We start from the raw sequence: 14,730 nt of genomic DNA, 5'->3' as shown, positions 1-14,730 counted from the left end.
TTCTATCGTAACAAAACACACATCAATGGAAAGCTTAGACGGTGTGTAAATCTCAATTTCAAAAACGTTACCCTTATGACTGGTTTTGTGGTCCGGGGGTCACATATCATTTAAACGTTTGAGGTAAGAAATATATATTTTTTAAAGAAATAAATGCTTTTACTCAGCAAGGACACATTAAATAGATCAAAAATGACAGTAAATGCATTTGTAATGTTTGTAATGTAAATGTAAAGGATTTCTGATTCTGGAAGTGCTAAAAATGTATTATAAATGACTCTTTTACCGTTGACATTGGCATTCTGGATGTCAATGGCTTTGGTGGCCGTGTCGTCAGCCGTGGAGAGAGCATTATGAACAGGACTAAAGACCTCCAGCACTCCTTTAGTCAAGCTGGGCTCAAACATCATACTGCGGCTTCGCACACTGACATTCTCACAGCCTGGGTACAGGTTAGAGATGCTGACAGACACTACAGGCACACAACACACAAACAGAGAAGCAAAAAGAAAGAATGAATGTAAACTCAATGGAACTGACTTCTTATAACCAATAACAACAAATACAAATACTTTTGTAAAAGAATGAGAAATTATATATTATTTGAGGATTTATAAAATGTAAATGAAATAAGCTGCTCAAAACCCACCACATGGGGGAGCTCTTGCCAAAGGCCTAATTCAAGCATTTAAGTAAAGGTTCCCTTTTTTGATATCTATTTTTGAGATTAAAATTCTCTGCAAAGTAGGGGAACTGTTGTCTAGTGGTTAAAGATATGGGCTGGTAATGGACAAAGATTGTACATTAAAAAAACTCCCCAAGAGATGAGCCACTATCACCACATACATACATAATTAAAACAGTTCAGCTGAAAAAAAAATATCCTAAAAAAAGCCACCGAAGTGCTAAGAGCCATTTTAGTTTGGAGGAATAACATGAGAGAGTCAGATGACTCAAACTCTTTTTTATACCTCGCAAACGTGTTAGTCACACTGTGCTGCATATGTCTCGCACAATCAACGCTTTCCATTGAACTTTGATTCTTTCTAAAACTTTTCTCACAGAAACCCAGAGACGACTTCCTCAGTTTGGCGGTGGCAGTATTTGTGAGAAAAAAAAGTTCGCTTCATGTGTAACGCATTACATTAATGTGATTGCGCCTTCCAAGGATAACGCTATATGACTATATCTGGGAATGAGTGAGGAAAGTGAACAAAGTTCTTAGAAATAAGCTCCATACTCCAAGTTTCCAATTTTAAAGGAATAGTTCATCCAAGAATTTGCTGAAAAAGTCCACACCCTTAAGCCATCCAAGATGCACATGAATTAGTTTCTTCATCAGAACAGATATGTTGAAATTCATCCACTGGGATCCATTGGTGAACAAGTGATGTAATGCTAAATTTCACCAAATATGTTGCGATGAAGAAATAAACTCTTCTCTATCTAAATCTTGGACGAACAACTCCTTTTATTTTCAGCATTTCTATCCACCTTATTCTTCAACGCCGAAACCTATGGGTGAGACTTCTGGTAGTAGGAGTAGTTCACTTTAAAAACAAAAATGTACAGATAATGTACTCACCCCCTTGTCATCCAAAATATTCATGTCTTTCTTTTTTCAGTTGTAAGGAAATTGTTTTTTTGAGTAAAAATTTTTTAGAATTTCTCTCCATATAATGCACTTCTATGGTGCCCCCGAGTTTGAACTTCCAAAATGCAGCTTCAAAGGGCGTTTGAGATTAAAAAGTATAAAAGTTGTAAATGTTTTTAGAAAATAACCAATCGTTTAGCTAGATAAGACCCGTCTTTCTCGGCTGGGATCATTTAGAGCCCTTTGAAGCTGCATTTTGGAAGTTCAAACTCGGGGGCATCATAGAAGTCCATTATATGGAGAGAAATCCTAAAATGTTTTCCTCAAAAAAACACCATTTCTTTACGACTGAAGAAAGAAAGACATGAACATCTTGGATGACAAGGGGGTGAATAGATCATCTCTAAATTCTTGTTCTGAAAGGGAACTACTCCTTTAACGAGAAGAAGAACAACGTGCAATAAACAGTAAAACTGTTTTTACCACAAACCAGTGTGTTCGTAATTAAGACAACACATTAAAATAATATGGTAAAACACACCAATTTGCAATATCAAGCAGCAAAACCAGCTGTTTTGTACAGCTAAAAATAGCTGAACGTAAATACGACCAGAAGCCCGACCCATAAAATTTACAAATGGCCATGCCCGCTTTTACGGCAAAATAAAGGTGGATAGATAAAGAAGAAACATATATCACCCTACCTGCAGGTTTGGAGGTGACAGGTGAGGCTGGGTGCCGCACAGGGTTGGTCAACCTGGTCCTCCTCCTCCTGAAGAAGCTCCGCAAGATGCCGCATTTCAAAGACTCCACCAGAGTGCTCTTCCCTGCTCCCGAGTGGCCGAACAGCTTGAGTTTGACACGAGGTTGGAGGGTCTGTGTAGGCCGCAGCTGCTGGATGTAAATGGTCTTATGGTTGTCCTGTAAGACCAGCCACAAAGGGCATATAAATTAACACAATCCAATGGCAATACAATATGACATATGGACCAATGGCATAATGGTAATGTGACTGAGAATGTTCAGTGCATCCTAATGAGTGTAATTTACAGGCTCTTAAAGGGATAGTTCACCCAAAAACGAAAATGACCCCATGATTTACTCACGCTCAAGCGATTCCAGGTGTATATGACTTTTTTTTTTTATTTCAGATGAATACAATCAGAGTTATATTAAAAAGAGTCCTGGCTCTTCCAAGCTTTATTATGGCAGTGAATGGGCGTTGAGATTTTGAAGTCCAATAAAGTGCATCCATCCATCATAAAAAGTACTCCACATGGCTCCAGAGTGTTAATAAAAGCCTTCTGAAGAGAACCAATGCATTTGTATAAAAAAATATCCATATTTACAGCTTTTTCAACCGTAATTTCTAGCTTCTGCTAACTGTCGTATGCATGTTCACTAGGGAGTAGCATTCCACCAGATGACGTAGGATGTAAGCAAACGCGGAAATGCAGTGAAGAGAGGAAAACAAAACACCTGTCACAAATTAGTATTACAAAACATGGATTCGTAAAGAAAAATGTGGGAAGATTTTGATATTAACCAAAAGGACAAAGGCACACAAATCACTTCAGAAGGCCTTTTTTGGAGCACTTTTTTTATAATGAATGGAGGAACTTTTTTAGGCTTCAAAATCTCAAAACCATTCACTGCCATTGAATTACTAATTGTATTAGTCTGAAAGAAAAATTTCATATACACCTAGGATGGCTTGAGGGTGAGTAAATCATGGGCTAATTTTCATTTTTGTGTGAACTGACCCTTTAATAGCTAGTATTCCTTCAAACTGAGCATAATCCCCTTTTTGAAGCAAATAGCACGATGATAAATGCCAAATATTAAATCGTGTGTGACTGTCAAATTAAAAGAATTCAAAATCTAAAGTCCAGTCTGTGGTTTATAGATAAACCATACATCTGAACACTAGAGCAAATCTAAGTGACTGAAGCATTAAAAAGACCAAGATTTAAAAAATGATGCAGACTGAAAGTCAAATTAGATGTGTCTGAAATATCTAAGAATATGGAAAAATATGTATTTTTAGTCACTTTGAAAATAATATCATCACATTACAGAACTACACAAGAGCTTCAGAACGCCATCTGCGATTAATTGGCAGATATGACGCCATGTTTGAGAGCCTGCAAGCTTCGGTTATAATAATTACCACTAATAATAATAATAATAATACATTACATTTACATTGCCACTCAAAAGTTTGAGATCAGTAAGATTTTTATTGCTTTTTAAAGGACACTTTTCTGCTCATCAAGGCTGCGTTTATTTAATTAAAAAATACAGAAAAAACTCTAATATTGTGAAATATTAATGCAATTTAAAGTAGTGTTTTTCTATTTTAATATAGTTTAAATTATAATTTATTCCTGTGATGCAAAGCTGAATTTTCAGCATCATTACTCCAGTATTCAGTATCACATGATCCTTCAAAAATCATTCTAATATGCCGATTTATTATCAGTGTTGGAAACAGCTGTGCTGCTTAATATATTTTTTTGAACCTGTGATACTTTTTCAGGATTCTTTGATAAATAAAATGTTAAAAAGGACAGCATTTATTTAAAATAAAAAAAACTTGTCACAATAAACACCTTGTTCATAGTTTGGGGTCAGTAATTTTGATCTTTCTTTCTTTCTTTCTCTTTGAAAGAAATTAATACCTTTATTCAGCAAGAATGTGTTAAATTGATAAAAAGTGATAAAGACCTATATTGTTAGAAAACATTTATATGTTTTGAATAAATGCTAATAAAAAATTTTATTCGTCAAAGAATCCTGAAAAAAAGTATCACAAGTTCCAAAAAAATATTAAGCAGCACAACTGTTTCCAACATTGACGATAAAAGTAATAACTGAGTGAAATAACACAAGACTGGAGTAATGGCTGATAAAAATTCATCTTTGCATCACAGAAATAAATGATATTTATTTTGAATTGCAATACATTTTTGATTGACATTACCATATTATTTTATGATGATATTTACATTTTATTCCAAGGTACTTTAAAGAATACCACAGTACAAGTCCAACAAACAGTCTATACAGTGCAAGAGTGCCTGTCCACTTTATTAGCAGCCTTGGTTCCGATTGGAGCCATTCATTTTCCCATATGGATTTCACAGCATTTTACATGTAAATGGATTTGGGTTTTGGACCAGTGGGGGTTATCCAGTATCACTTAGACAATAGCAGATTAATGGGTTAAAATCATATGTTCTAAAAGCCAAACATTTATTTAAAAAAAATTAGAATACATTTCAATGGGATGAGAGTCATTATTGAGTAAAACTGACATCTCCTGCAGGTGTCATATAAAAAACAAAAGGATCTCATAAGCCTTCACAAAGCATTCATGTAATGCAAATGAACATCTCTTGAGTCTCAGTGAGATGAATAATAAACAAAGACTCACACCTTTTTCAGCTTGGCCAGCAGCACTGCTACATGCTCCTGCTGCTCTGCAATCGCGAGATCCTCCGCTGTCTTCCCATCCTGCAAGAGACAATGACAGTGATGGATAAACCGCAGCTTACAGAACATTACAGGCAATGCAGGGCCCGTCAGAGTCCAGTGACACAGACGAATGAGTAAAGCTAGATAAATAAAAGTCTGTCAGCCTTTCATCTGCACAGTATTACCAGACCACCACACTAATAAAGCTCTGATAGAAAGAGAGATATAAAGAGAAAGAGAGAGTGAGTGAGTTTGCAGGGTAGGGGTGTAAAAGAGAAAGTGAGAAGCTAACAAGAAAAAGTGAGAAAGAAAGAAAGAAGAGAGAGAATATCACCTAACAGCTCAACAGCGTGAGTCACAGTACATTACAACAGCGGGTATAGTGATGATTACGGCTGAAACGAATGGCAGGTGTAATGCTGCCTTCAAGACACATTATATACAAAATGAGTGCACTACAAAATAATAATTATCTGTCCAAAAAATTGTCCTGACTGAGTCATTCACTCATTTGCAACAGTTTCAAGGGATTGCATGTGATTTCGTTCCGTCTGACTGCGGCACTTATTGAAAAAGAGTTGTGATATAGTGGGTAACAGCTAACTTCAACTGTTCGCCCACCCCCTCTCACTTCTGCTGCGATCTGTCTGTCCGCCCATGGAAAATGTCTCTTTAGCTGCTAGAAGCCTATTTAGCACCATACAGTTCAGGTGAAGTCAATTACACCACAGAATAAAATATAGCCTGGCTCGTAATTTACATCCACTGACCCAAAATTGCAACTTTAGTTGGTGTTTTTTCAAACACTACAATTTAAAATAAGAATTTCAGTAGCCATTACTAATATGCTGGTGCTCATAAAACATTTCATATTATGTTGAAAACGGTTGTGCTGTTTGATATTTTTGTGGAAAGGTTAATTTTTTTTAAGATTCTTTGATGAATACAAAGTTGAAAAGAACAGTATTTATTTGAAATCACCAGCATCATCAAAAACCCCTTTCACACATACAGTCTTTACTGGTAAATTACTGTAAGTTCTGGGAATTTACTGGTATGAGAAGCTGTAATATTATCAGTAAATTACCAGTAATGTGCTCTTTGTAAAAGCAGAACAAGATTACCGGTATGAGCATGTACAAATTCAGAAAGTGTTGACGAGAAATCCATTTTATTTTTTCCCAAATTCCGTTTTATTTTTATCCAAATTCTGATTTTTTTAAATGTGTAAATTTTTCTAAACTTTTAAATTTAATGGTTAAATTTAGTGCTGGGCAACGATTAATCGTGATTAATCGCATCCAAAATAAATGTTTTTGTGTACATAATATGTACACTATGTAAGTGTATTGTGTATATTTATTGTGTATAAATAAATACACACACACATGCATATATATATTTAAAAAAGTGTTATGTTCATATATTAAATGTATTTATATCTAACATAAATGATATAAAAATATACACATAATACATGTAAATATTTGTAAAATATATACTGTATTTGTGTGTTTTTAGATATACATAATAAATATACACAGTACACATACATTATGTAAAAACGTTAATTTCGCAATTAATTAAAAAAATATTAATCAAAAAGATAAAAAGTCTAATTAACTGAAATCATGAAACTTTTAACATCAATTTAACATCTTATTTAGTATCATTTTTTTTACCAAATTCTGTGTTTCCATTAATTTTCTGGATTCCAATTTAATGGTTTCATTTTGGTTTCATCATGATTTCACACAAATACTGTGTTGTGCATTTACATTTTTCTGCTAAACAAATTTTGGTGAATCATTTTTCTGGTAGATATTCCTTATAAAATGTTTTAATAATTATTTTATTATTAGTAGTAGTACTATCATTAAATTAAGTAATATATTTCTGCTACAATTTCTTCAAGATAAACCAAACTTCTCTTTTGACAGGTTGCTGTGAAGACCTTTAAGTTTCTGTTTGTATATGATATGACGATAGTTTTTCTCAAAAGAAACGGTAAAATGCTCAAGAAGTGACCTTCAGAGCAGTTCTAGAGATTATGTTTGTGTGTTCATGTACTCATAGTTTGAGGTGGCAAAGGCTGAAAACACTGTGAGCATCACACGTGCTTCAGTATGTGTGTAGTAGAGTTGCACGATTAATCGTTAAAAAAAGACTGTGATCACGATTCAAACACCCACATGATCTAATTTCTAAATGACAAAGATGCGCCCATGTCTATTAAACATTTGAAAAGGTCATACCGGAACATTCAAATCTTCGTTCGCGCTGCTGTTGACAGAGAGAGCAGTTACCATGTTTAGGTAAGAAACAGCTTCACAAACAGTCTTTTCAACCACACAGTGTCTTGCAATCATTTATATGATAACAGAAATACTGGGATAAATGTTTTATAGTTTGGATATGAACACTGATGTCTATAGTGGTGATTAAAATAGAGCAAATCACCTTTTGAAAGTAACTGGCAAAAATAATGTGTGCTGATTGCATAGTGACTATTGAAAAATGTATTTGTCATTTAATCATTCATTCAAGAGATTCTTTCAAAAACGCTGATTCATCCAGTAATGAAACAAGTGAAGTATTTTTGAATGAGTCATAAATACTGATTTATTAAAAATTGCCATTCCACGTTATACAGTGAATTCAATTTTTATGACTGGATTCCGCAATTCTGTCTGCGTTTTCAGTATTGCAGAAATCATAGGGCCCTACTTTCGGTCTCAGATGACACATTTACTTCATGTTGTGTAGTTCAGTTTGAAGTCATCTAATATAATGTCTCCAGGCCAAAAGCCTCTGCATGAATGTGAACGGTGTGACACAAAAATAAAAACATCAACAAAAACACTGACTGCGTATATCCCTCCATGTTTACAAACACGTCATTTAGAGGTTGTTTCCAGTTGATGTCAGAGATCGATTATGATGTCACAGAATTTACCAGTATTTTGAAACTTAAGTGTGAATGGTGCTTTACCAGTAAACAGGCAGAATGCCTGTGTGAACGGCACATTTTTGTATTTACTGGTAAAGTCATTCCTGTTTTTTACTCCAATTTACTGATATTACTCTGTGAAAAGGGCTAATGTTTTCACTGTAATTTTTTATCAATTTAATGTGTCCTTGCTGAATAATTAATATTAATTTATTTCCAAAAAATCCCTACTACCCTCCAAACCTTTGGACAGCTGTGTATATATATGTATTATTCAGACCTCAGTATTAGTCATCAAATTAAAAATCCTAATAAATTGGAGGCCTGGAAGCTTTACTTCCATTATATGGCACTAATGGGCTAAACCCCAGATGTCAATTATATCTAGCAACCCCCACTGGAATATGGTACTCATTTAAGTCAGTTAATAAGGGCAAACCAATCTACATTTCCCATCATTTTATGTGGCATCACTAGAATGATAAAATACGTAATGAAAGCTTTAGTTACACAACTAATGCACCTCATGTGCTGTTTTGTTTCACAAGCACTAAAAAAGTTCTTTCTTCGTCTGGAAGTGAAAAAAAGAAATACAAATCTGCATTCATTTCATTACAACCAAAATGACGCACATAGGAACGTCCCAGGAGGCTGTGACGGCAGCACATGTGTGATTGTGAAATCAGCAATAGGAGACACCAGCTGTGAAGGGGAATGATTATTAGAGAGAAGAAAGTCTATTCCATAGAAAAGTGCTGTAAAAACATACAAACTCAAAGACAGCATCAGAATAGGCTTACAACTCTGTACACAAACCTCAGGGCAGTTGTGGGTACCTAAAAAAAAAAAAAAAATCTGTTTACCCAAAACCCACCAGAGTCACAGCCCTCGACCAAAACCATTAATGATTTAACACCTCAGAATACACAAACACACAATCTCACACACAGCAACACAAACCCCACAGCTAACACCTGGGGCCACAAACACAAGCAAACCACACAACCAGAAACAGCTGTGTTCCTCCTCAAACCGACGGGGACAAATTAACCAGCCTCCCTCTGAAAGAGAGCCCCCGCACGCACACCCCACGCAGACGCAAGCGAAAGAGGATGTGGTGAATGCAGCAGAGGTGTTAAAGCACCAATGAAAAGGATAGTAATGGGAGAGCTTTGCTCCACTGTAATTACTCTTATCTAACGTGGCTTGATTAAACACAAAGCTTTCCTGCCAATTAGACTTTATGAGATATGACTGCAAATTCTTCTGTACAAAACAGCCCATTTTCTTATTCACAGACTCTTTTTGTGTCTGTCTGCTCATCTCCAGCTCATACCACGTGCCCCCATGAGGACGTGCTTGTATTCATTTTATTGATTTATGGTTGTCTCCCAAAAGACGCCTGAAAATCTTAAGGCTGAATGGAGCGTTCTGACATGGAGGAATTAAATCTAGTGTTTGTTTGACACATTGATACTATGGCTTGTCATTATTGTCTGTACCTATGTCTTTAGATATGGCCCTCCGTCAGAGTAAATTTATGTTTATTGTTAGTTCATGTTAGGTCAGGCTCAATAAATAACAGTAGCATTGATTTTTAGTAATGTAAGATGTAATAAATGTTGAAATTAACTAAGGCTGTCACTAAACATTACTTTGGTAATCGAGGAATCGGTCGATTATTCTGACGATTAATCGAGTAATCGTATAATTATAATAAAAAAACATGACATAAGCGAACAATTAGCCTTTAAAATGACTTGAAATACATATATAATGAGGAAATAATAATTAGTTTCATTATAAACAATAAAGCTAACGTACATTATGCATTATAACAAGTGCCTGCAGAGTGCACCAACGGTCTGACGATTGTTTTTACACTTTACTGCGCAATCTAATGCTTGTTTAATTTTGAATAAACATTTAATTCAAATTTCCACTTAATCTTTAATATTTGGACTTTTTTATGACAGAAATGCTACAGCCACTGTAATTTAATACTGATGTATTATCAAGTGTTTGGAAGGTTTATAAATGATTTACCTCACAAATCTGATGAAATGGTGCACGCTGTGTTCCCAAATGAACGTTATAATAAATCCAAACTCACAACAATATGCAGAAATGGAGTACACATGTAAATGATAACAGTTTGTGTGGAGCAGCATTTATTGTGAACAAAGCTACACTGAGATGCATATAGGTAACCTACACCCATATATTAAACCTGTATCGCATATATTTATTTAATTGAATTGTAGCAATTGTGAATTCACAATAGCATTATGTTTTGTTAAGATTTTTAAATGGGTTTAATATATCAAGCAACCCAACTGGAAAATGGTCTAATAATGCATTCATGTATTCTCGTCCATGGAATGCGCCAAATCCGGTATTTTGCCAGTTACTCGATTTGGGCAAAACGCAATCAAGGATTTTTTTAAATCAAGTACTTTAATTGAATCGAGGAATTGTGACAGCTTCTGCATTGTTAGCTCACATAATGTAGTTAACTAAAGTAGTGATGTAGGTAAATAATCTTACCAACCACCTCAAACGTTAAAATGGTGTATAGCCTGACAAAACGGTGGGGAAAAAGAGCAAAATATAAAGTGTGAAGGCCACATTAATCAATGGCGTCCTATATGTGGAAGGCATTTTTTCTTTCTTAAGCCGCCGACCCATACGCCTCTGGCAATGAATTATGGATTCTCAAAATTCCCGTGTGCTGTAACATGTATTGTGCATCAGCCACTATACAATATTAACACCATGGAGGAGTGCTTTGAGATAGTGTTGAGGCAAGGGGTGTGAGCGAGGGGCGTGTGGGCCGGCCGAGGGGAGGGATGTTGGGTTATTGATTGAAAACATACATTGTTTAGGATGAGTCGGTTGGGGGTTCATTGGGGCATGCTGTCCTTCACCAGCACTGAAAGCGAAACAGTTATTCTCCGCTGGCACATTTTCATTAATACGCTTATGCACTATAGGCTAATACCTTCCTGGTATATTAGACACCAAATATCGGACAGATATATCCTGACAAACACACATTAAGAATGAGTCAGATTAAGCATCAGTCATCCAAAGGAGGGACACCCACACAATCATATAATAACACGCAAACCTACAGAAACCAACACACATTGTTTGGGAGAGGCACTATATGAGGTAAGACACAGCTGACTGAAAGATTAAGGATTAAGGACAGAATGGTAATCTAGGCTGTCGTGAATGATAAATGGACACTTATTTAAAGAGATAAAGAGACAGCAATTTGATTACTGTGCTAAGAGGGCAGGACACTGGATCATTCGAGTTACACCTCAATATCTAACATTAAAAGAAGACAGCAGCCAAACTAAACAACAAAAAGCTTTTGAGAACTTGTGGAAAATAAATGTATATGCATACTACATACATAAAATTATTTATACAACAGTTCTTTCTGGTCCGTTTCACAGTTTGTAATCGTATCACTCTGTTTGTAGTACTTCTTACAGCAAGTGTAATGGCGGACACCCAAATCCAGTATCATTTTAGTTTTAAGATTTTTTCAGACAGGAATGTACTTGTTTATAGTTAAAATATACAGTTTGTTATTAAAGATAATGTCTATTTGAAAATTAGCCATACTTCTGGAATTTACCACTGGCTCTGATGTCTCTGTAGTGGTTACACATGAAATATAATTCTTTATGGGTAAATCTAACGGGCAGTCTTTGGTTTCATTAATTTATTATTTGTTCCAGAAAAGATAGTTTTAGCAAAACCCCATGTTTATGTAAATTCAATGCTGTATATCAGAGTGCTGCCTTTGTACTTTTGACTGAATTGCCTAGCAATTTTTATGATGGCTATTGTTGTTGTTTATTAAACATTATTATTCAATAAACAATATTTTATATAACTAATAGTACTTAATAATAATGTTAAGTATTGAGAAACGGTATGTGTTCGTGATGGTGTTTTTAGTTACACTGTTCCAGCATTAGATGGCGACAAGAGACTTTTACTTTAAGTTATTTTTAGTTTCAACAGCTTGACGCAGTGAACAAATGGACTGAGCAGCAAAATCATCCTTAACACTACGACGCTTTCCTTAGCATATATTCAAATTAATGTTTATTGTGAATACGAGACCAATCTAAAGAATGAATGCTGTATCAGATGCAGGTAATCACACCCTATCAGTCCATCTCTCTCTCATAATACTCTACTACACATAATACGCTGTTTTTACTACAGTAATACGATAAGCTTTCAATGAAGCAACTCAACGTTCCTTTCTTCCTAGTTCTAAAGTGACAATGGAGGCTTGGGCTCAGCTGTAAAACGGTCAACTTTAGATTTTAATTTGTGGTGGAAAGCTTTAAAAGACACTCTGTTGTTATTTTGTTTATGTATTTACACACTTGTGCCATCAAACTGTTGTATAAACTCAATATCGCATATACAACAGTACATACAACAATTCTCGAATCTGATTGGCTGTGAGGAGTGAGATATTCTAGTGATATCAGAACACCAACCATTTTAGCCATTGTATCACTTCGTTTGCAGTATTTCTCACAACGAGTGTCATGGTGGATGCCCTAATCTACTATAATTTCATAAATAATACTGTTTTTGTGTCACAAAATGTATTTTTAAGAGTTTAGGTGGGAATGTACTCGTTTAGACTTCAAATATGCGATTTGTTAATAAAGATAACGTCTATTTGAAAATTTACTCCAATGTTTTCGATGTCAGCTCCAGGGTGTCAGCAGGTCAGTCAGCACTTGGGAACCCGCCGAGAACAGCCTTACCTCGGCCAAAGTGATGTTTTTGAATTAGTAACGGAGTCTTGGGCTCAGCTGTTGAACTGTCAAACTGAAATCTGAATCCATGGTTTGCACAAAAGAGGGTTTTTAAAGACATTCCGTTGTTGTTTCTTATGTGTTTACACACTTGTGCTGTCAAACTGTTGTATAAATGCAATATCATGATGTATAAATCATGACGTCAAAATGCACAATACTGTTACAAATTATCTGTTATTATTCGCATCAAAACTCTGATCTTGGACTTACATTAGTGATGGCTTCAGTGTTGGCTCCTGTAACACAGAGATGACGCACCACCTCCAGACCTCCGTTACTAGCTGCCAGATGAAGAGGTGTTCTCCCAAACTACAGACAAACAAAAAGCAAACATCTGTAAACACTCTCTTTCTGAGAATGATTCATCTCAAATGGCAACTAGAAAACCAAAGTTGAAAAATTGCTTCAATTGTTCAAGTGTATAACAGTGATTTAAAATGCTGATGATTCAATTTCATATTAATATAATTCTGTTCCTCTTGACCTGTACAGCCCTCAGCTAGAAAAAAACACAAATCATCTTCTAGCTGTAATGGCCATTAAAAAATTCACACAGGAATAAATCATGTATAATTGTTATGCAAAAAGTTCAAGAAAATTGCTACCAAGTAAACGGGGTCAACTGAAGGGACTTTAAGAAATGAAAAAGAAGTGGGTGATGATTGGCACAATCATTATTAGTTGAATAAGACAAGAATAAAAACTGGTCTATAGGGTAAAATCATAGGATGCCCATTTTCCACAAGTTGGGATTCTTTAGGGTCTTCATGAAATGTCTGCAACATATGTGGTTGAAAATTCATCAACGGTCATGTAAAACAACACCCTTTTTACCTAGTCAAAAACAGCTCTGTTCACAGGGAACAGTTTCGGTGCAATTCTTTAAATGATAATGAGCTACTGCTCACTCCACCACTCTCTTGCTTTTTTTGTGTATTTTGTGGTGCATTACCATCAAAAACAAAACTAATCCATTCTTATGTTCACTCTTAAGTTAAGACTCTTACGTTCACTTTTACATCCAACTACAAAACACCTGCTTTGCTTATGAGACGTTGTTGCTACAGCTGCTCGAGTGCAAAAAAAATGGTGGACACCGTACAACTGGCTGAGGGTGGAAATATGCTAATACAGGAATGTCCGTCAGCATTCGTTTGGTGGGGCCTGAGTGATGTGACATACTGCTCAGAAAATCAAAATGGCTTGAACATTTTTGGGGATTAAAAAAATGGATTGGCAATTTACTGAAATATGTTCAAGTTGAAGCACTAAAATTACTGACTATAAATAAATTAAATTTAAATATAAATAGAGACAAATATAAACTTAAATAATATTGTAAAACAAAACAGTAATAAAAATGAAAAAAAAAAAACATTGCGCAGTCACTAAAAATGTAACTAAAATAAAAATGAAAATTAAGCAAATACAAAATATTAATAAAATAATTTAAAAAAGTTCTTGAACAATAAGATTTTTAATGCTTTTTAAAGAAGTCTCTTCTGCTCACCAAGCCTACATTTATTTGATCAAAAATACAGCAAAAGCGGTAAAATTGTGAAATATTTGTACTATTTAAAATAATTGTTTTCTATTTGAATATTTTAAAATATAATTTCTTCCTGTGATTAAAGCAACATTTTCAGCATTATTACTCCAGTCTTCAGTGTCACATGATCCTTCAGAAATCATTTTTATATACTGATTTGCTGTTCAAGAAATATTTTTATTAACATTAATATCGATATTTAAAGTCCCTTTTTTAGAATACTTTGATAAACAGAAAGATCCAAAAGTTCAGCATTTATCTGAAATAAAAAGCTTTTGTAACATTATACACTATA

General features: G+C 34.8%; 1 protein-coding gene across 1 annotated transcript in view; it reads right to left on the bottom strand.

Moving 5' to 3' along the window:
* dapk1 (death-associated protein kinase 1) overlaps nt 1-14,730 on the bottom strand; it is a 97,248-nt gene that overhangs the window by 16,639 nt on the left and 65,879 nt on the right. Inside the window, exons 18-21 of the mRNA XM_073840229.1 lie at nt 13,097-13,195; nt 5,033-5,110; nt 2,299-2,515; nt 287-472 (exon numbers count right to left, since the gene is read on the bottom strand). Coding sequence (XP_073696330.1) covers nt 287-472; nt 2,299-2,515; nt 5,033-5,110; nt 13,097-13,195 — 580 coding nt within the window. The remainder of the gene's footprint in view (nt 1-286; nt 473-2,298; nt 2,516-5,032; nt 5,111-13,096; nt 13,196-14,730) is intronic.

This window comes from Garra rufa, chromosome 5, assembly GCF_049309525.1.
Source record: "Garra rufa chromosome 5, GarRuf1.0, whole genome shotgun sequence".
Classification (NCBI taxonomy): Eukaryota; Metazoa; Chordata; class Actinopteri; order Cypriniformes; family Cyprinidae; genus Garra; species Garra rufa.
The sequence above is the reverse complement of the archived record's forward strand: the minus strand, read 5'-3'. Positions and strand labels throughout refer to the sequence as shown.